At 36.7% G+C, this 21,419-nt stretch overlaps 1 protein-coding gene across 1 annotated transcript in view; it reads right to left on the bottom strand.

Moving 5' to 3' along the window:
• Nucleotides 1-21,419, bottom strand: part of LOC107581976 (rho GTPase-activating protein 26-like) — an 83,525-nt gene that overhangs the window by 35,913 nt on the left and 26,193 nt on the right. Inside the window, exons 2-7 of the mRNA XM_016267672.1 lie at nucleotides 11,179-11,274; nucleotides 8,717-8,778; nucleotides 6,288-6,359; nucleotides 4,316-4,331; nucleotides 3,526-3,626; nucleotides 631-725 (exon numbers count right to left, since the gene is read on the bottom strand). Coding sequence (XP_016123158.1) covers nucleotides 631-725; nucleotides 3,526-3,626; nucleotides 4,316-4,331; nucleotides 6,288-6,359; nucleotides 8,717-8,778; nucleotides 11,179-11,274 — 442 coding nt within the window. The remainder of the gene's footprint in view (nucleotides 1-630; nucleotides 726-3,525; nucleotides 3,627-4,315; nucleotides 4,332-6,287; nucleotides 6,360-8,716; nucleotides 8,779-11,178; nucleotides 11,275-21,419) is intronic.

Below are 21,419 nucleotides of genomic sequence, written 5' to 3'. Positions count from 1 at the left end.
CCTCTGGCTTGCTTAGTTGGGGACACTTCATTTCCAGCGATATCGTTGACTTGATTGCAAATGATTGCAAAGATACTATTTAAACTGAACTGAGCTGGATGTTGACATCACTGAATTCAATGATGAACTGCCTTTAACTGAAAAATGAGTGTTTACTATTGTCATTTTGCATTATTGACACACTATTTTCCTAATCAATGCTGTTCAGTTGCTTTGACACAATCTGTATTGTTAAAAGCGCTATATAAATAAAGGTGACTTGACTTGACTTGACTCTAGAAATAAATCTTATTATGTGACACAATTTTGCTGGGATGCAGGATATTTTTTATTTATTACAATGTAGTGTCATCAGGGCTTAGAGCATCTTTTGGCCTAAATGTTAAGTGTAAAGAAATCGGTTCCCTTCCCCTGCCTACAACCATAAGATGGCCACTTTATTTCTCTCTTCCTAGTTACTGCAACAGTTTTGACAGGTCGAAGCTATCTACAGTGCACTCTCTTCATGCCTGGCAGACCTAGTCCAAATCTCCACCCCCTTTCCTGAGCAGCAGCCAGGAAGTGTCTCCCACTGGATGTTACGTGGACCAAAGCACCATCTGGTGGCAGGCATGCTTATAGTCAACTCACCGGTCCACGGCTTCAATGTCAAAACAGAACCTCTTCTCGATGGAGTCTGTTTTCCTTCTGGTGCAAGATTTCAGCGTAAAGCTTTCCTCATCTCCCTGAAAAGAAAAACATGGTTTACTATAGGCCCAAATTTTGGCACCACATTTTCAGCATTTCACTTATTCGGCTTTTATGTGAGCCTGGACGGCCGACAGGAAAATGTGACCAGATGTTCTATATTTACCAACTACACGGTCATCACATAAATGATTATATAAATGAATGATAAAGTGTCAGGTTACTCCCTATCTTGTTGCAAAGCGTGGCCAAGGAATGGGTGTTCAAATGCGGCCAGCTATTTTTATTCCAACACTTCACAGCTCTTTTACCGACTAGCAACACATTACACACATACCTCTGGAGTTCATTTACCAGAGCGCCGTCGTTCTCTCCTTCAGTGACCTCCTCACTGACAGTCTAATTGTTTCTATCACGCCACTCTGCTAAGTGACTTCTCTCTAGTTTTTCTTCTCTTTTCACATTGCAGAAAAGGCGATAGCGTAATGCTAGCGCAAGGACTAGATACTAAACAAACTGAGTATGCTTACAGAATGCAATGTCTGGAGAGGTGAAACAAGGGTCCCTGTGAGCACATTTAGTCTACAATAAGTCTGTAAGTCTGCATATATATATATATATATACAATAAATTCACCGTTTGGGACAAGGTAATATTTTCAGCGATAAAAGCGTTAGTATTTGAACCCTTCGCATTCAAACCCTTAACCTGAAGTATTTCAATTTGGTGCATAACACATCCCACATCGTTTGTGCTACAAACATGACTTATGAAATTGTGTGGCTTGTTGAGAAGAGCTGTGCTAGCCTATTACTGTTGTAATTGATAAGACCAACAGCTGAAAAAAATCTTAATTTGATGATTAAAAGATGAACGAAGATCTTACGGGTTTGGAACGACATGAGGGTGAGTAATTAATGACAGCATTTTCATTTTTGGGTGAACTATCCCTCTAAGTACCTTGCATCACTATTAACTATTAGTAAGCTGCAATTAGCAGTTTATTGAGGTAAATGTCATAGATAATAGTTAGTTCATACTGAGAACTGGTCTCCAAGCTAAAGTGTAACCCAATGTTATTCACTTCACCTGTCAGTGGTTTTAATGTTTAATCAGTTTATATCGCTCACTTATGATAATATCATGCCAAATATGTTGAAGATTGGTGGACAGGCAGTCAATTTGGTTTCCACACAGTGTGCTTAAAAATATGAATTTGTGATTCCTGCTTGTAATCCCTCTAGCCAATTTGCCTGCTAAGCCTCCATTATAAGTCTATTACTGTCATAACAACTCTCGGAGGGATTGGCGTGGTAATGTACACGACAATGTTAATGTATTTGGTCTTGGCGGAATAGATCTGTTACGCTGCTGCTACGGCAGAGCAAGTACCGAGATTTGATACTGCCAATACATCCACAACATGCTGCTGTGAGCATGTAAGAAATACTGCTGCTGCACTTATAACAGATATGAATAACCCCTATATAGCATACATGAATCACCTCGTAGCAGATCTATACAGGTGGAGCTGGGGAAGGTGGAGGGTTTCTGAAGTGTGCTGCAAACTGCTACAGCAATATTGAATATTGAGCAGCGAGCTCATTGGCTACCGATACAGGAGAGAACCAATCAGCTGCCATGTGACAATGATGTCGCCAGGTCAGACTGAGTTAGACCTATTGGACTGCGCCATCTAGAGTTTCATGCCAGAACTCTGTATTTACTGTAAACATGTTCATTTTTACTATCTGAAGGATGAGCTGAAATGACTGTTGTAACTGACATGTCACAGATGCAATACATAAACATTGGGTTGAAAACCAAAACAGAATAGTAAATGTGAAAACTTATATGATGTATAGGATGTTTATTGTTAATGTTTATTAAACTGGGACAAAAAACAGGATTCTATTTCAAATGTAAAATTTGACGAATTTGATGAATGAAATTTATTTTTAAGCACTAAATATAACGTGTAAATATATACAGGGGTGCACATATGTTTTTCAGTCAGGTTCTCATGAGAGCACCTGGAGATTTGGTTTGGTGCTCACACTGCACATAGTGAGACCAATTAAAGTTAACTATAAAAAAAATTATAATTAATAATACTAATAATAGTTTTATTGAACTTTAGTTATTTTTTTAAATAAAATAAATAAAGTGTGATAACACTATTATATTTTATATGTGAGTATTAAATAAAAATAAAAAGTGAAGCGCGTCGGTGAATGAAGCATCACACTTTTGCATTTTGCTGTGAAACTATTCAAATTCCAACTCGAAAGCTATTTTCATGTCTGAAAAATGGCTGCCCACTGCTCCGGGTGTGTGTTCACTACTGTGTGTGTGCACTTTGGGTGGGATAAATGCAGAGCACTAATTCAGAGTATGGGTCACCATACATGGCCACACGCCACTTCACTTCACTGTATTCGATTTTTATTTTTTTTAATGACAATAAAACACATTTTCTGTTTGCTTCTCTCTTGCGATTAGCAGGTTTGAGTGTCTAGCACGGGGTAGTAGTGTCTGGTCGGAATGTAATCAGGCAGCATGCAGTCCCTGGTGCGAGAGTCGTGCTATTGACCCTGCGTGTGTGGCTGTGCAGAGCGGGACGGGCACAGAGCCAGGTGCCGACACTGGTGCCAGCTCAACGATGCGATACGCAGCTTCTCGTGCCAAGATCAGAGTCTTGTCAATGCCAGCATTGAGGAACAAACACGTGGCTTGTGCCAGTATCCACTCTCCAATCCAAAGGTTACACATACTGCTGAGTGAAAGGGTGCGAGAGGGACTGTATGTGACAGAGAAAGAGAAAAAAGAACTACTTACATTTTTGGCCACAGACTTCTGATCAAACAGCATCATGGTCATGCGTTTGGGCTCTCGGTGATAGATGCAGTAGTACTTCACCCATGTGGACACGAAGGAACCTGATTTGGTAAAAAAAACAGGGAGCCATGTAAGAAAAAGACAGATAAACAGTAAATGGATCACAGATTTCAGTGTTCATGTGCCTCCAGAAACGGGGTTGGGAAACACTATTTTAAGCAATTCAAGTTTTGTGTGTGATAGAGAAGGAGAGATATGGTAAAATCTTTGAAGGCTTTGGTTATGTAAAACTTTGAAGCATTTATGGAAAGGAAAAGAACAGAGTGAAGTGAAATGCAATACTGTGCAAGAGCATAACAGTTGCTGCCCATTTTTTCACCACATTTGGGATAAAAGGGATATATTCATTTCTTAATAGAGATTTCAAAAAATCTTCAGTAAAGAGCTCAAAGCCATGAAATACCAACCCAGGCTCATTGCAAAAACATGCCTTTACGTGTACTTAAAAAAGAAAAAGACGACGAAAAAAAAAACATGAACACTGTTGGCAGTAAAACACCAAACACTTATATTCCTTTTCACACAAATTATGATTATAGGGCCAAAAAAAATCAGGTGATGAAGACTCATTTTCATTTGCAATTTCTTTGCACAACCCTTTTTTCTATCACCTTAAAATACCTTCAGCATAGTGCATGATTTGTAAACCAATAAATTTTTTAATGGACATCACATATTCAGCTCTCGGTGTATGGATTTTCTGCTGTAGTAAACTTGCTCGGTAGCTCACCTGGTGCACCAGTGCACTTGCAATGCGTAGCACTCAGCTATAAGTCTCATGAAACATGGTTCGATAAAAAAGCTCAAAACAGTGTAAAAACATGGTAAAATGAGAAAAAGAAAACGTTCTTTTTTTAACACCAACGGTTTGGTTCAGGGTAGGATTTAGTGAAGGGAGCATGTTACTTTTAAAGGCAATAGAGCATTAACCTTTCAGCGCCGCAGACAGGACTTTTCATTTATGAACTGCTATGATACACAGTTGGCACAGTAACATTTATCTGTTCGGTGAAAACTGAACATGCTTTATTTTCATAGACATGAAGCACTGTGGATAGTAAAGCAATGAAATCATATAAAAATAACAATAGCCTAGGAAAATAAGATAACTGACTTAGAGTCAGTAATAAGTATAAAATACATTACATTTTAGGTGTACTGCTAAATATTTAGATATATACAAATATACAAGCCGTTTGAGAATGCAGGGAGAATAATGATGTTTAATGACGTCAATCTCAATGCTTCATGGTAGTGGGGATACCAAGCTGATTTGTGATGCAATTTTTGTGTCCATGTGAACAGAGACTTCTCTGAATGTTGGCTTGCCATTTAGGACTGTGGGTACACACACACATTTTATTATTTTATTTGGATCCAAAAGACAAGCAAAGAAAACGGAATCCAAATACCCTGGGAAGTCATTTTGCATGATGACAGGTAAACATGGCTAAAATGTTATATGTAGAGATTTGCATGTATGTATGTATACATCCATATTCATTTTAAACTGGAAATTCAGTACTTACCATTTTTAAAGCAGTTACAGTGGGTAGTTTCACACACATAAAATTAAACTTTATCAAGTAGTGTGTTTGAGGGTGGATGCTGAAGCTCTCATACCATCCCCATATATGCTTGCAAGTACATTCGACGGTAATATTTTAACCATTTTTCAAAAACAATATACTGTAAGTAATTACGAAATTACTTATACAGGTGTGCACAAGCTAAAATGTTATATGTAGAGATTTGCATGTATGTATGTATACATCCATATTCATTTTAAACTGGAAATTCAGTACTTACCATTTTTTAAGCAGTTACAGTGGGTAGTTTCACACACATAAAATTAAACTTTATCAAGTAGTGTGTTTGAGGGTGGATGCTGAAGCTCTCATACCATCACCATATATGCTTGCAAGTACATTCGACAGTAATATTTTAACCATTTTTCAAAAACAATATACTGTAAGTAATTACGAAATTACTTATACAGGTGTGCTAAAATCTTAAGTTCAACAAATTGCATTTTAATTGCAAATAACATGCAATTAAATGTCCGGAAACATTACATTCAGATCCACACTTACGCACATTCTTTTAAAGTACACTATTTGTGTAATAAGTACTTTTAAGCGATGTGTACTTTACAATGGCTCATTCTTTGCTTTTCTGCTTTAATTTTCTTAAGGGCCTTAGCCTCTGAACTCCAGACATCTGTAAGTGTCTAATAACCAGATGCACATCCACAATAATGGACAAAAGCCACTGGGTGTGTGAGAGACGAATTAGTCATTATTAGGGAATCAAGCTGCATGCATGAGCTGCAATGTTGGCAATAAATATGAACCATTGTTAAAAAAATAAATAAAAAAAATGATTTGCTACGTGTTTTACAATTTAAACAGATTTATTGCATCTGTTTGTATTCATCATGAACAGCATTACAATAAGTGTTTACACATCATAACCAACAGATGGCAGTGCTGTTTAAACAAGTTACAGCAGTTTCTTAGAAGCACTTTGCTCTGTGATGGCTTGGCCCACAATTAATCTGCAGGTTTTGACTATGTAACATTAATCGTAAGTGACAAATACGCCTTCGAACAAGGTACTTCTTGATAACTGAAAACAATAAGCCTCTCTCTGCTATGAATACCATTACAGCATACAGCGATTATGAAGCATTCTGCTCTCACCTTTGCAGCTCCAATCTGCTCCTTCCTGAAACGCTCCAGTGGCGAGATCAATACATCATTGGCATTTTCAATCTGAGGAGACACAGGTCATAGAGTTCTTTTTACCATCTATCATCATCGTTTCCCCCCATTTATCATCATTGCTTGTCACCAATCTTTGCCACGTACGTTTTGAGAACTGCTTACTCTCACTAAAAACTAAACGGATTAATATTTATATCCATTGAAGTTAATGTTAAATATCTAAATATATATATCAAATCATCCCCCAGCCCTAGTACTGCTTTCATGTTAAAGCACTAAGACTTTATACTGTAGACATGACAGTATGATTATTCATTTATGTATGTGTTTATTTATTTAGTTTTGTCTGTGCATCACACATATGGCCACACAGATTGCTCTGGTAATTGTAGAAATTGAGAAAGTTAACCTTTTTTTAGACGGATGGATGGATGCAATCCAAACCAAGTCAAAAGGTACGATTATTCATAAAAGCTGCTTCACATTTTTAACACTTGAGTTACAAACAAAAGACTGGAAACAGTAATGAAATATAAGCATGACTGGATTGGCCATGTTTATAGCAGTTGAACATATTATAGAAGGTGGCGGCTCATCAGGGGAGGCACAGCTTCCCCATAATTTGGCAAACGTGCCGAATCTGCTGATGTAATTGCAACCGCTAAGTAATAGAGAAGGGTAGGGGAGGCCGGGGGAGAGCTGAGCTCTCGTGCCTCCGTTGGTAAAAAAAATTTGCCAATCACCATCGAGTGTTCACTTTCAGCGCTGAGGAGTGTTGAGAAAAGAACCCTCGCAGGGGAGGCTAGCCTCCTTCTGATATCAACCAATCATCATAGAGACGTAAATTACGTGATATTAGTTTGAACGTCTGCCGCTGTGCTGATAATGTACCAAGTACTAATGATGAGTAGCGACATTGAATATTTGATTGCCAACAGTTTTACCAAGCTGTCATTTGTATATATACAAATTATCCTAACTGGATACAGCAGTCGGCTTAATTAAATGGCGCAACAGGCAGCTCTCTTTTAACACAGACTTTTAAGAAAAGATGGATGTTTGCTTCAAGTGATAGGCCAGGTAAGTGAAGTTATATTATCTTAGTTTTCTGTTTCGTGTCAGATTTTGTCAATAACACCAGGGTATTAATGCTATAGCAGATTCTCTTAGATCTCTTAGTGTTATTTAGTTTATTTAGTCCTCTTATTTTTATTTATTTTCTTGTGAAATACAGAGTTTTGGCATGAAACTCTCTAACTCAATCTGAACTAATGACATCATTATCACATGGCACAGCTGATTGGTTCTCTCCTGTATCGGTAGCCAATGAGCTCGCTGCTCAACATTCAAATGGTGCTTGCCGTAGCAGTTACAGTTTGCTTCAGAAACCCTCCACCTTCCCCAGCTCCACCTGTATAGATCTGCTACGAGGTGATTCATGTATGCTATATGGGGGCTATTTCATGTATGTTATATTTGCAGCAGCAATATTTCTTACATTTAGTCATTTAGCAGACGCTTTTATCCAAAGCTTTTATCCTTACATGCTCACAGCAGCATGTTGTGGATGTATTGGTAGTAGCAAGTCCCGGTACTTGCTCTGCCGCAGCAGCGTAGCAGATCTATTCCGCCAAGACCAAATACATTAACATTGTCATGTACATTACCACGCCAATCCCTCCGAGAGTTGTCATGACAGAACTATATATAAACATCTTCTATGTAAAATATCTTATTCAGAATAATACTAAATAAAAAATAACATGCATTTTGTATGATCCCTCTTATTTTTGGTAAAATAATGAACATTTTGCAGATTCTGCAAGGTGTATGTAAACTTTTGACAACAAATACAAAGTTCTGTCATGAAACTCTAGATGACGCAGTCTGATAGGTCTAACTTAATCTGACATAATGACATCATTATTCACAAGCCGCAACTGATTGGTTCTTTTCGTATCAGCAGCCAATGAGCTTGCAGCTCAACATTCAAATACTCGGCTAGTGCTTGCTATAGCAGTTGCAGTGCGCTTTAGAAACCCTCCACCTTCCCCAGCTCCACCTGTATAGATCTGCTACAAAGTAATTTAATGCATGTTACTGTATATTAAGGGTTATTCATATATGTAATATGTGCAGCAGCAGCAAGTCACGGTACTTGCCCTGCCGCAGCATCAGCATCAGCGTAGCAGATCTATTCCACCAAGACCACACACAATAACATTGTCATGTATATTACTATGCTAAACTCTCATGACAGAACTGTATATCATCATACTGTCTAACTCAGGAAATGAAAGACATGAGAGCAACTTTCATTTTTAGTGAACTATTCCTTTTAACTATTAGTTATAAACATAGTGATAATGAAACTGATGATGGTGAAGATGAAAAAACCTGCTGACCATTCGTGTCCTCTCATCTTCCAGGTTCTGTAAGACTCCAGCAAACTCCTGAAGTGATTTGGCTTTGAAAGAAAAGAAATAAGACTGGTGATCACACACAGCATCTTGACCACATTAGCTTAATTTACATCTTCAAGCAGAGAAGTCAGACATTTGTCATTTTATAATTCACCACGGACAGCCTGAAAATTCAAGTAAGAAATGGTTATTCAAAACCGAGCCAAGAGCAACACTTTCCACAGCACAACTCAGCAAAATTGTGCAATCAGAATTGTGTTTAACATACGTAAGTCTGTGTGACAACCATTAGAATGTGACAACACAGCGCTAGCTTGTTTAGCACTCTTACAAAAAAAAACAGCGGCCAAATACCAAGTTCAACTACCAACTGCAAAGACTGTGTTTAACACCTACAAATAAAAAAAAATGTAAATCTAGGCGAGGTAAAAAAAAAAAAACTGTGATGTGTTGGGAAAAAAAACGTCAAAGTGTTGGGTCTTGTGCAACATACTTTTTTTTTTTTACTTTAGCATACTTTTAAAAAGAGCACTTACTACAAAAATAATATACTTTAAAAGAATATACTAATATGTGGACTGAGTGTAATGTTTTCAGACACTTAATTACATGTTATCTAATGAATATGTATTATAGTTTAAATATATATTAAATGCAATTAGTTGAACTTAAGACTGCCTTTTGACCCATTTAAGTATGACTAAAGTATATCTTTATATGCAATTGTACAATTCTGTTTGAAATATAATTAAAGTGTAATGTTGAATGTACCGACAAGCATTTATGGTAAACTAAACTATACTTTAATGTCATGTATCTAAATTGCAATTACACATTTGTATATTAAAGTTGTATTTGATATTACAACTCTAAATGTAATATCAGATAACACACTACAGTTAAAAATATAATTAGGTCATTTACATGTGCTATATTATGTAAGTCAACACATTAAAACAAGTGTACTTTAAAACATGACATGATTATTAAAACAATTATTTAAAATGTACATTAAAGCTAAATTTTTATTTTGACAATTACAATGTGTCTTTTTAAAAGTCTGTGTTAAGAAAGGCATGACACTGTACTATTTTGAAGTAGTCTTATTTCATTAATATTGTATTATCTGCAAGTGCAGTACTTTAAATGTATATTTAAGGTTTGAAGATGACTACATGTGCACAATTAAGTGCACTTCTTTAGCGTTGTATAAGGGTGCTGCTATGCAAAGTCCAATTATATTAAGGCCATTATATACAACTGACAGTTTTGAAAAGGCAAATACTCTAAACATGTGCAAATGTAATGGCGATTCCACTGCTTAGCACTAGTATTTCTATCATAACTAAAGCAGCAAACTCATCAAACCTCTCAAGATACCCAACTTCAGACATACAGTGGATGCATTACTACGAAAACTTCCAGATGTAATACAGTTTTCATGTTCAACCTCAGAAAGTAAGTAAGGCCATGTCCACACATACACAGGTATTTTTATAAATTTCCATTTTTTTTTAAATCTCCGTCCACATGAAACGCAAATGCATGCTATGAAGCACTGTCAAGAGCATGCCAAACCAACAGGTGGCGATATAATCGCAACCGGAAAGCTATGTTGGCCAATCAGAAGCCTGAAAAAGTCTCCTGTAGGTGGAAATAACAGCGCAGGCGCCGACGTCACAAGCCAAAATCTCCGGTTTCGCTGTCTACACGATAACACTGCAACCGGAGTTTTTGAAAATCTTCACCCTGGCAGGCGTTTTCAAAAATGTTCTATTTTAGTGAACTGGTGCTGCATTTGCGTGTGGACGAACGGCCTAACCACGTAGAAAAAGCTGCGTTCGTGTGGACAGGGCCTAAGACTAAAGGACTGCAAGGCTGCAACTGAAGATGAGATCAGAATAAAGGCAAGTCAATACATGCTCCTTCTTCGGATTTAGCCAAGCAGAATTTCAGCAAGTTTCCATGTAAGGTGCCAGGACTTACAGAAAGCAACAAAAATTCCCACAGGTTCCAACACTTAAGCCTTTGATGCCACACCATCAAGGGGAATTATGGCAAATACACATAAGTTGAGCTGAAACCTTGGTTTAATTGTGGCATAGTAGGGGCTCAATGAAACGGTCGTTGTGGATGGCACTCAGTAAAACCTGTCTTTTTGAGTTAAAAGCTTGTAATGAATACATTGTGCAAGACCTTGAGTGGGATCAGATGGCCATGGATCAATTTGTACTCAATCGATGCCCTTCGGAGAAACAATGAAGAAACTGCTTTAAAGTTGAGTTCAAATGGTTTCTACGAATGTCATTTGTATGACAGCATACATTGAATAACGCTTTGGGGTTTACAACTGTAGTATAATCTTGTGGACACTTTTTGTTTCTTGCATAATACACTGACTAAGGAACAACAAACATTCAAAAGAAACAATGTTATGATCTTACCAATGCATATCTCATCATCTGTTTCTGCATCGCCAATGCACTGGAATTTAAACTCGTTCAGCGACTCTGCAAACTTTCTCTTCGCAGTGGACAAATCTGTAAAAGATGTGACGAGATGTGTTAAAGTTTCTCTGACGAGAATAGCACAAGGTGACAAAACCACAACGTTTTAAGCCAGGAAGCGAGAGAACATGTACTGCACTTTGGAAACTTTGTGGTGTCTGGGTCTTTCAAGACATGCGACTGACAAAGTGAGTAAGAGTTCAGTGAGGAAACGAGAAAAAGAGACTGCGAGGGGGAAAATCGTCCAAAAAAGAAAGCTAAGGAGAGACAGAATGAGCCCAGAAGTCCCTAAAAATAAACACTGTTTGTCGTGGAATGAGAATTTGGCTGGTCAGATCAGATTATAAATCGAAGGCAGACCCCTTGGTTTCAGATTGCCATAACTTTGGAAAAAATGTTTTTCAGAATAACAAACAAATGAGAAACTTGCACAAAAATGAGCCGAGCTGGATGTCAACCTCAGTAGCACTTTTTAGTTTGAGGTAAATTGCATATACTGTACTTTAATAGGAATTCATTATATTTGGAAATTGCAAACCAGTTCTATAGACTCTATATCTATACAAATCATATGATTGTTTACTCATTAAGATCAGCTGAATTAAATGATAGATCAACTGAATGGGAAGAGATGCAATTGAATAGTTTGAAAGTAATAACATTATGAAATCACTGTGATTAAAAAAAAAAAAATCCACTTTAGTTTAGGGACCAATTCTCAATTTTAACTGGTTGCTTATTAGTATGCATATTACTAGCATATTGTCTGTTATTAGTACTTATAAAGCACATATTAATGTCTTATTCTGACCATACTTAGATTCCTTAGTCCTACCCCTTACCTAAACTTACCTTACTAACTATTAATAAGGAGCAAATTAGGAGTTTATTGAGGCAAACATTGTAGTTAATAGTTAGTTAATAGTCAGAACTGGTCCCAAAACTAAAGTGTGACCAAAAATGTATATAGATGAAACACGCATTATGTGTAGTGGAAAGGATACTTTATAATTTTGTGTATTGTACTAACAATTGAAAATATGCTGGAATGCTTGAAAAAAACGTTATCTGACTTGTACTAAAAGTTTTGAAAATGTACTACTTACTTGTACTACATAAATACTACTACTACTCCTACTAATAATAATAATAATAATGTAAAATTCCTAGAGCTCTGTTAAGGAATTTGGCATAGCAGTTCTTTTTAAAAGTATCACTCATAGCGATATGAACCAAACATTCTGTATGTGATTGTCAAAGTGTCAAAATCAAAAGCACATTTTGGGCAAACTGGGTGTAAGCTCCATCCAATACAAATGACACAAGTGATACAATTGATAATCAACTCAAGGGCAAGTTTGCCAGTAACAAATACATTATTCTTTTCTCAGGACATGCATTTACTTATTGTGAAACATATTGACCCAGTTCTTCATGGAAAGAAATATGATTTTGTTTGGCAATGGCTTGCTTTGGCTTACCGAGCTAGCAGGTTACAATGCATGAACAAAACTGTAAAATAGTTAAACATGCAACAATCTCTACTAACAAAATTCACACCAATTACCAGTTAATTTATGACAGAAAAATACAACAGACATCTCATGGGTATGTTCAATAGCTGTGACGAGTGGGGGCGGGGCCGAGAGCCGTGGGAACGGCGCGAGGCCGGTGGAGTAATTGATAATGAGCGACGCCTGCAGCACTAACCGGTCTCGAGTCTCACGGAGGAGCTCCGGAAGGATTAAAGGAGGAGTGACGACAGTGAAAGAGGAGAGAGGACCAGGCCAGGACTCGAGACCGGTGAGTGGTGCAGGCGTCACTCATTATCAATTACTCCACTCGTCACAATAGCATATTAGTTTTTGCTTTGGTATCAATAATCATTTAATTTAACTTGAGTATTGGGATCGACTGCTAATATTTGGGTAAAGTGACAACCCTACTTCCCAACAAATAGCCTATCAATTTGTTATCTACGGACGCAGTTATTTTAGCACTCGGAAATCCAAGAATTGATATTTAATTAGTGACCAGCGCTAAAAATAAGCAGCTTCTGTTGGCATCCACATTCGTCAACATGCGCTCTAAGAATACAGAATTCCCCAAAAATGTTTCTCCTCCAGTGTTCTCTGCTTCCTGCCTTCCGCCCGGCGACACAGTGGTGCCGTCCAAGGAAGGAATGCACACATACAGTTGTATATGCATGCACAAACACTCACAGATACAAGCCAACGGGAAATCAAATAGAAAGATACAGCATTTTTCTTTCCTAAGGCTCCAGTGGAATGCTGCTGACGCTGCATCATGTGACGTCTGAGCTTTAGTTAACATGTTGCTTGTCTGCAAAGTAAATTTCCTTTACGTTTTAGAGGCTTTTCTAAGCGAAAATAACCATTGTCATGTCATAAAAGGTCAATTTAATTTTCTGATATTATCAGAGACTTCTTATAGACCTCTCTATGACGTAGAACCTAATAACCTAAAACTATGATGTGAATGTCACCAAGAAATGTCTGGGTTATTTTTACATTAGTATACATCTGTAAAGCTATGGAAGCCTGTTTCCAACACTGAAAAAAAAGTGACTTTTTATATCACAATTCTGACTTTTTTCTCAGAATTTTGACACATAAATTCACTATTGCGAGTTCTTGGGCGCTATTTTAACGATCTAAGCACATGGTCTAAAGCGCACCGTGCAATTGTGCTTAGGGTGTGTCCGAATCCACTTTTGCTAGTTTAAGTACGGGAAAAATGGTCGGCGCGCCCAGCGCATGGTCTAAAAGGGTCCTCAAAACATTAGATACATCCGCCAGAGTACGTGCCAGAGTACAACCCACACAAGGAAGATAATTTCGCAAGTAACTGCAATTCCAAGTTTTCAAACAGAGATGGCAACAAAGAGGCAAAACTTACGGACTGCAGTTTTAAAATCCATACGCAAATAAATAGAAAAACGAATGACTCAATGAATGAATGAATAGTTAGTTAGTTAGTGTCATTAACCCAAACTCTATTTGAACCCAGTTCATGATAGGAGTATTTCATATACACAAGGAACAATGACATGCAATTGAATGCTGTTGCTACTTCCTTAACTTGCAGTGTTTACACGTCCACAGTGACAATCAGATGTTGAAGGGAGAAAATGGAAACACTTGAAGTATGTAATCTGCACTTGTTTGGAAAGTTTCCTGTCCTGGGATGAGACGGAGCGCTGCTGGTGTGGAACGGATACCAGCTGCTGTCTGCAGGGAGCTCGCATTTGTTTTTATGAGGGAGGATCGGCCCTCCCAAATCCTTCATCATCATGCTCATCAACGTGTTCAGATGTTCCTGAACACGTGCTTTTTTGTGGCAGTGGTTTGAAATCATTAGAATGAGATACAAGTGGCTTCATTTCTAATGAACGAATCATAAAAAGACCTACAGCCGTCTTTCTGACTAGTATTGAGGAGTACTCTAAAAACATCAACCGTACGACAATAACTACATTTGTAAGCAACTTGACAGGAGCTCGGTTTGCTTTCTTTTTTTTTGCCCCCCACTAGAAAATGTCAGTGTCGTTAGCATTTGGTTAGCTGCTTTATGGAAAGGGTAGCTTTAAGCACATGAAATCTTATAGCATATTGAAATACAGTTTCATCTCAACATATTTCTCATGCTTCTCAACATGTGTGCAGTGCAAAAGTCTGCAGTGTAACCTGGAAGTGTTTTGGAATGCTAACAGAAAGATGTCATGGCTGAGGTCCAGGAGCACATAACTCAGCTTCAGCCAAGTGAAGGAGTGTAATTTGTCTCTAAAGACCATTACGGCAGGGCAGACACTTAGCAGTCACTATGTACAAACCACTGACTCTGTTAAACATATGTATGGCTGTTACGCATTCACAACTATGTGCCAAAACCTGCATCATAAACCTAAAAATCACTGTCTAAAGAGAGCTGTTCAAGTTTTTACTGCAGATTTTGCTAAAAACTAAAATTATGGGCAACTTCAAATTCATAGAGTATGCTTTGCCGAAGCTGTGAAATTGACTGCAAATGGAAAATGGAAATTGAATTAGAATAAAATGTAATGGAATTTTAAAGAAATTTGGTTTATTGGTTTTTGGAAATATTGGTTTATTTAAAAAGTGCAATTTCTTTACAAAATTACAAAAAAGTATCTTGTCGAATATACTGACAAGCATTTACGGTAAACTAAAATATACCATAACATCATATCTATTAATTATATACCATGTATTGAAATAAATCTGTACTGTAATTGCACATTTGTAATGATTAAGTTAGTAGTACATGTAGTATATGTAAAATATATTAACTAAATGTAACAACTAACACCCTACAATGAAGAACTATGCAAAATAAGTCTGCTTTATAGCATGACAAGAGTATTAAAACAATTATTTACTGTAAAATGTACTTTAAAAATTGCCATTATTACAAAATGCTAATTTTAACAATTATATGCAAGTAGTGTTTTTAAATATACTTTTAAGCTTTGTAATACACTACAAGTGCACATTATTTTATTTATTTATTTTTATTTTTACAAGTTATGTGGCACATGCAAGAGGACCATATTTGATTTTGAGAGCTACAGTGCAAATTATCAGTGAATAATGCACATGTTGGTCTGTTCCTCTCACAAAGCTATTGTATGAATCGAAGTGTATGAGTCACATAGGCTGCTCAATGATACTTTCCGAGGCCTTTCTTACTTTCATTATTTTGCAGTGCACAACAAATGGGTAAATGATGACAACATTTTCTAATACATTAATTCAGAAATGTTCTTACATCTATTAATATAGAGAAGAACAGATGATAAAAGCCTTTGTGATGGAAGCCGGTGAAGACCTGGAAGACGCATCTCTCCAGATGGTCCAAACTGCAGAGCTTCCATTACACACAGCACTTTACCAGCAGGGAGCTGTACTGGGCCACACAGCGAGAGCTAGTCAGAAGCCCAAGTCTACTCAGCAAAACACCACCACATCACTGCTAGACACACACATTATAATGTCCTGTAAGACATTTTACTTGGAACTCTAGTAGGTAAAAATCAATGAAGATGTAATTAGAAGAAGATGCAGATATGCATTCAAGTTCATTCATTCATAACAAAACGAACACTTTTTGACATATGGACCATAACAGGGTCATCAAAGACCAAACATGTTGCACACGCGAATGGGAATTCACATAAACTACGGAGAAATAAACATTAAGTCATACTTGTAATGGTGTCATTGCGATAGATCACGCTGTTAAGGCAGGGCGCAGAGTCAATTTCTACTGCAAAATCTACCAAACACAGACTACACAGGATGAAGAGAGACCGGCACGAACCAATGCATTTCCTTTTTTTATTTTCCACCAATAATTGTTTGGTAACTATGTCATTTGACAGATACTCTGAGGTGAATACCATCAAGAAATGACTTACATTTTTACATTGGTATACGTAGAGTATGTTTCCGCAACAGAATATCGTAGGTAACTGCCACTTTTTATCTCGCAATTCTGACTTTTTTTCTTGCAATTACACGTTTGTATCTCGTAAACAGATTTTCTTACAATTGTGAGTTTATATCTTATGAGTTAATACATAAACTCACAGTCGCAATTCTGAAAAATAAAGTCAGAATTGTGAATACATTTTTCAGAATTGCGAGTTTATATCTCGCAATTCAGACTTTGTAACTTACAATTGCGAATTTCTATCCCGCAGTTCTAAAATTATAACTCAAAATTGCGGGTTTATATCATTCTGAGAAAAAAAGTCAAAATTGTTCGTTTATATCTCGCAATTTTGACTTAATTTCTCATAATTGTGACTATTTCTCAGAATTGTGAGCTTAAATCACACAATTCAGACTTTGTGATTCACAATTGCACATTTCTATCATGTAGCTCTGAGTTTATAACTTGCAATTGCGAGTGTATATCACGCAATTCTGAGATAAAAAGTCAGAATTGCAAGAAAGAAGTCAGAATTGGGAGATAAAAATTCACAATTGACTTTTTATTTTTATTCTGTGGCAGAAACTGGCTTCCACTGTAAAGCGGTGTGCACATTAACAAAGATTATACGGTTTTAGCTTCTACCTTTTTTGATGTTTTAGCACACAAAATGTCATTTCTTTTCGAAACGAGGCCAATTATGCATTTTTAAGATCAACAACTTTGGTGATTACACGGTATACCAACATGAAGGAGACAGACGAGAAGTCGCTCACAGAATGAAGCCCTGCAGTTTCACTCTACATCTTCTAATTGCCCTCTGTGGAATTGACTCTTGTTGTTTTTGGTTCAGTTACAGAGCACTACAGTTTAAGATGAAAAGATAAGATGAAAGCTGCAGCCAGCTGGGATTTGTGCGGTGGCTGCTCTGTTGGCGCTTGCAGCTGAAGTACAGTTACAGCAGTGTTAGCAACTCAATGGCCGCTGGAATACATTTTCTCTGTCTGCAGCTCTCAAGGCATAAAAATGCCAGTGAAATAGTCAGAACGTTTAAATGCCAGTAAAATAAAGCTTGCGTTTTCTCTGCTGTCGTAGCATGCACACAGGAAGCAGATTCTGATGGAGCAACGATGGACCATGAAAGTGGATTTCCGAACACTGATACACAAGTCCTTCAGAGCGGAGGATAGTGGTATGCCACAGGAAAAGGAAATGAATAATAGGGTAGGACGTGAGTTATAACCAGATACTTAATACCATGCAATGTCAGCAACTACAACATGATTCACTGCAACTTAATGACTAAAGGCACTGTCCCACTAGCTGACTCAAACCAACACAATTTAGCTCAAGGATGTCAAACCTTTAAACATTTGACATAATTGAAATGGAAATGTAGAAGCACAGACAGTAGGGCTGTCAAAAAAAAAATTCGAATTTCGAATATTTGTCGAATTTAAAATAAAAATCCAAATTTTAGGTGTGCGTCAGGCAGATTTTTATCAGTGGCGCATGAAATGCGACGACAATGTAATGTTTTTGTTAGCCTATCCAGTTGAACCCACTAGATGCGGCGCTGCTACATTGCTCATTTAAAATATTGCAGAAAAAGAGTTAGGGGAAGATGTTGTTTACGTCAAAACCGAAATCAAGCTGTTCACCCAGAACGCATATTCATCGCATTTTCTAGAGGGACATCTATCAACGCTGCACTCGCATGAGAGAGCAGCATGTTTAGAAAGCTATGTAAAATTAATGTAAGTTCAACTTTTAAAAAACATGTCTCGAGACTTTATGGCGGTTTTCCCCATCCCACTGAATCTCAAGTTTTTAAATGAAGAAAGTACTTTTTTACTACTTTTGTTTTCGGTCCTTTGTATTAAACTATATGCCTACATACATGCATGAACATGCAACTTTATTAATTAGATATGGTTTATAAACATAATTTTAAACATTATGCACTTTTTTTTTTTAAGATAGTCGTGTTATTTTATTATGCTTTGAAGAAACGTGCATAATATATTTTGCCCGATGCGCCCTCTTGTGGCCTCAAGAGAGAAGCCAAAAGCTGTTTTTCCCCCTAACTGAAATTATGCCTTTTAAATTCGAATATTGATCATATTTAAGTAAAAAATTCGAATTTCGTTTTTCAGCCATTTTGACAGCCCTAACAGACAGTGGGGTAAACACTAAAATGTTTGGCTCATTAGAAGTCGCAAAATGCAAAATTATATTACATTGTTTCTTACACACTTCATGAAACTTTCAAAGTAAAATGTTTGGAAATTAAATGTCCAGTGAGAGGTGCTAAATGGATAACACATTATCGCAACTTGTGTTTCACCAGAAAGTTCACCATTGCACGTGCAATTCTGTATCAGGTGAGCTACAGAGCAAGTTTACTATATCAGAAAAGCCATACATAAGGAGCTGGATACATCAAAATGTAGTTTTCATGAACATGTAGGCCCTATGCATGTTAAAGTGTTTGAGGTCATAACATAATATTGTGCAAGAAACTGTGAAAATAATTCTTTATTAATCGATAACTAGTGTTCATTTCAGTTCGAAAATGCAGTAAATTGTATGTACAGATATGTTTTTGTAGAGCTACAGCACATTTTTTTTCCAATGTCATCTGCACAGAAAAGCCAAAATTAGTCAAATCTGCCATTTTTTCTGCATGTTAGATATCGTGAACCTAAATTTGCATAATAGCCACATCCACCAAACACTGAATGGCTGGTGCAGCATTAATAATTCATGGTATTCAAATAACAGTGTAATCAGCACAGAGCACTTTGTAGAGATTATGATTGTTTAGATGGCAGTATTCTGAGCTATTAGCATATGCATATGATTAAAAATGTCAAACACCAAGTCAGAATTATACATAAGGATACAATTAGCAAAGCACGTGCAAGTAGCCCTGTAGCAAACTCTGTCTCTGGTTTGTTGGTTCTGTGTCAAACTTTTGCCCTCTTTGTTTACTCTCTGTGGACAGATGTACTGTAAATATACTGTCTGCACATGGCAAAAGTGGTTGACATGACATTTCTGCATGAGGTATTATAAAAAAACAACAACAAAAAAAAACATATCTTTTATAAAACAACATTTAAATTGCTAATCAAAGGTATTGCTGTCTGGAAAAACACAACAAGTATGATACCACTTTTATACAATAATTCAGTAGACAAAAATTAATATTAAGTAACTTGCACACTGAAAAAAATTATACTACATTTTTTAAGGTAAGTGGTTGCAAACAATTTATTTTAGCTACATTTAAATAAAAAAAAATGTTAAAAGTTAGTCAACTAAATTTGTTTATTTAAATGTAGCTAAAATATATTGACTGCAACCACTTACCTTAAAAATTTTTCGTAAATTCAATGAATCATTTTTTTCCAGTGTATTACACAAGCTAGAACCCCCAACTGCTCCCCGGGCGCCGCAGCATAAATGGCTGCCCACTGCTCCGGGTGTGTGTTCACGGTTTGTGTGTGTTCACTGCTGTGTGTGTGCACTTTGGATGGGTAAATGCAGAGCACTAATTCCAAGTATGGGTCACCATACTTGGCCACATGTCACTTCACTTTCACTTTAAACAAAACAGTCTCAACATAGTGGACATATGGGGAAAATCCTAATAGGATAAGGAAAATGTGTAAAGTTTTAAGGCCACATTTCGCAATTGTTCTCTTCGTATTGGTTAAAACAGGCAAAACAAAACAGCCTATGAAACATGAGATGTGGATGTTTTGTATATTCAAAGTGTGATAAGAGCGCACACAGACAACCCCGCATGCTTTGCTTTTGCTGGAAAGGTAAACAGGAGGGATCTCGTGACATGGATCTGTTTGGGTTGTACAAAAGAGAGCAGTCCAACATGTGCTGGATACACACCCTTTGTCTCGGCTAAAGCTGCTTTTCATTCAACCAGCAAGTGTCAGCATGAAACACAGTGAGCAGGTGGGTTGGTGTGTGTGTGTGTGTGTGTGTGTGTGTGTGTGTGCAGGAAAAAATGAAAACAAAACGTATAGGTGAATGGCACTGGATGATTTAATGTCATTAACTGTTGCCATGACTGTTATGCAGTTTTACACAAAAACCTGCCTTATAGTTTAAGTGTGTGTTGTTTATTTGTTTGTTTATTTTAGCCTAATATGCAAAGAAATCTATTAAAATATTTTTAGGTTGATTTCCCAAAAAATGCATTTGGGGTGGGGCTATCTGTGCAACCAATAACATAAATAAAGAGTGTTCAGAAAATATGTAAAAAAAATATATATTTTTAATTGTTGCTGACATTTTACTTACTTTTTTTTACTTTTTTTTTATTAGCAATTAGCTGAAATTATTTTAGCCTAATATGCAAAGAAATCTATTAAAATATTTTTAGGTTGATTTCCCAAAAAATGCATTTGGGGTGGGGCTATCTGTGCAACCAATAACATAAATAAAGAGTGTTCAGAAAATATGTAAAAAAATATATATATTTTTAATTGTTGCTGACATTTTATTTACTCATTTCTTATTTTTCTTATTATTATTTTTTATTAGCAATTAGCTGAAATTTAGAGGACTTCAGGAACCATTTGAGTACTTATATTTATAGGTCATTTATATGTTTATATTTTTTTGTCTTTGAAGGGGGTTATTTTAATAATTTCAGCTATTTTTTTGTCTTGTGTACT

Source organism: Sinocyclocheilus grahami, unplaced genomic scaffold, assembly GCF_001515645.1.
Source record: "Sinocyclocheilus grahami isolate Dianchi unplaced genomic scaffold, SAMN03320097.WGS_v1.1 scaffold39.1, whole genome shotgun sequence".
Lineage (NCBI taxonomy): Eukaryota > Metazoa > Chordata > Actinopteri > Cypriniformes > Cyprinidae > Sinocyclocheilus > Sinocyclocheilus grahami.
This window is presented reverse-complemented; position numbering and strand designations above follow the sequence as displayed.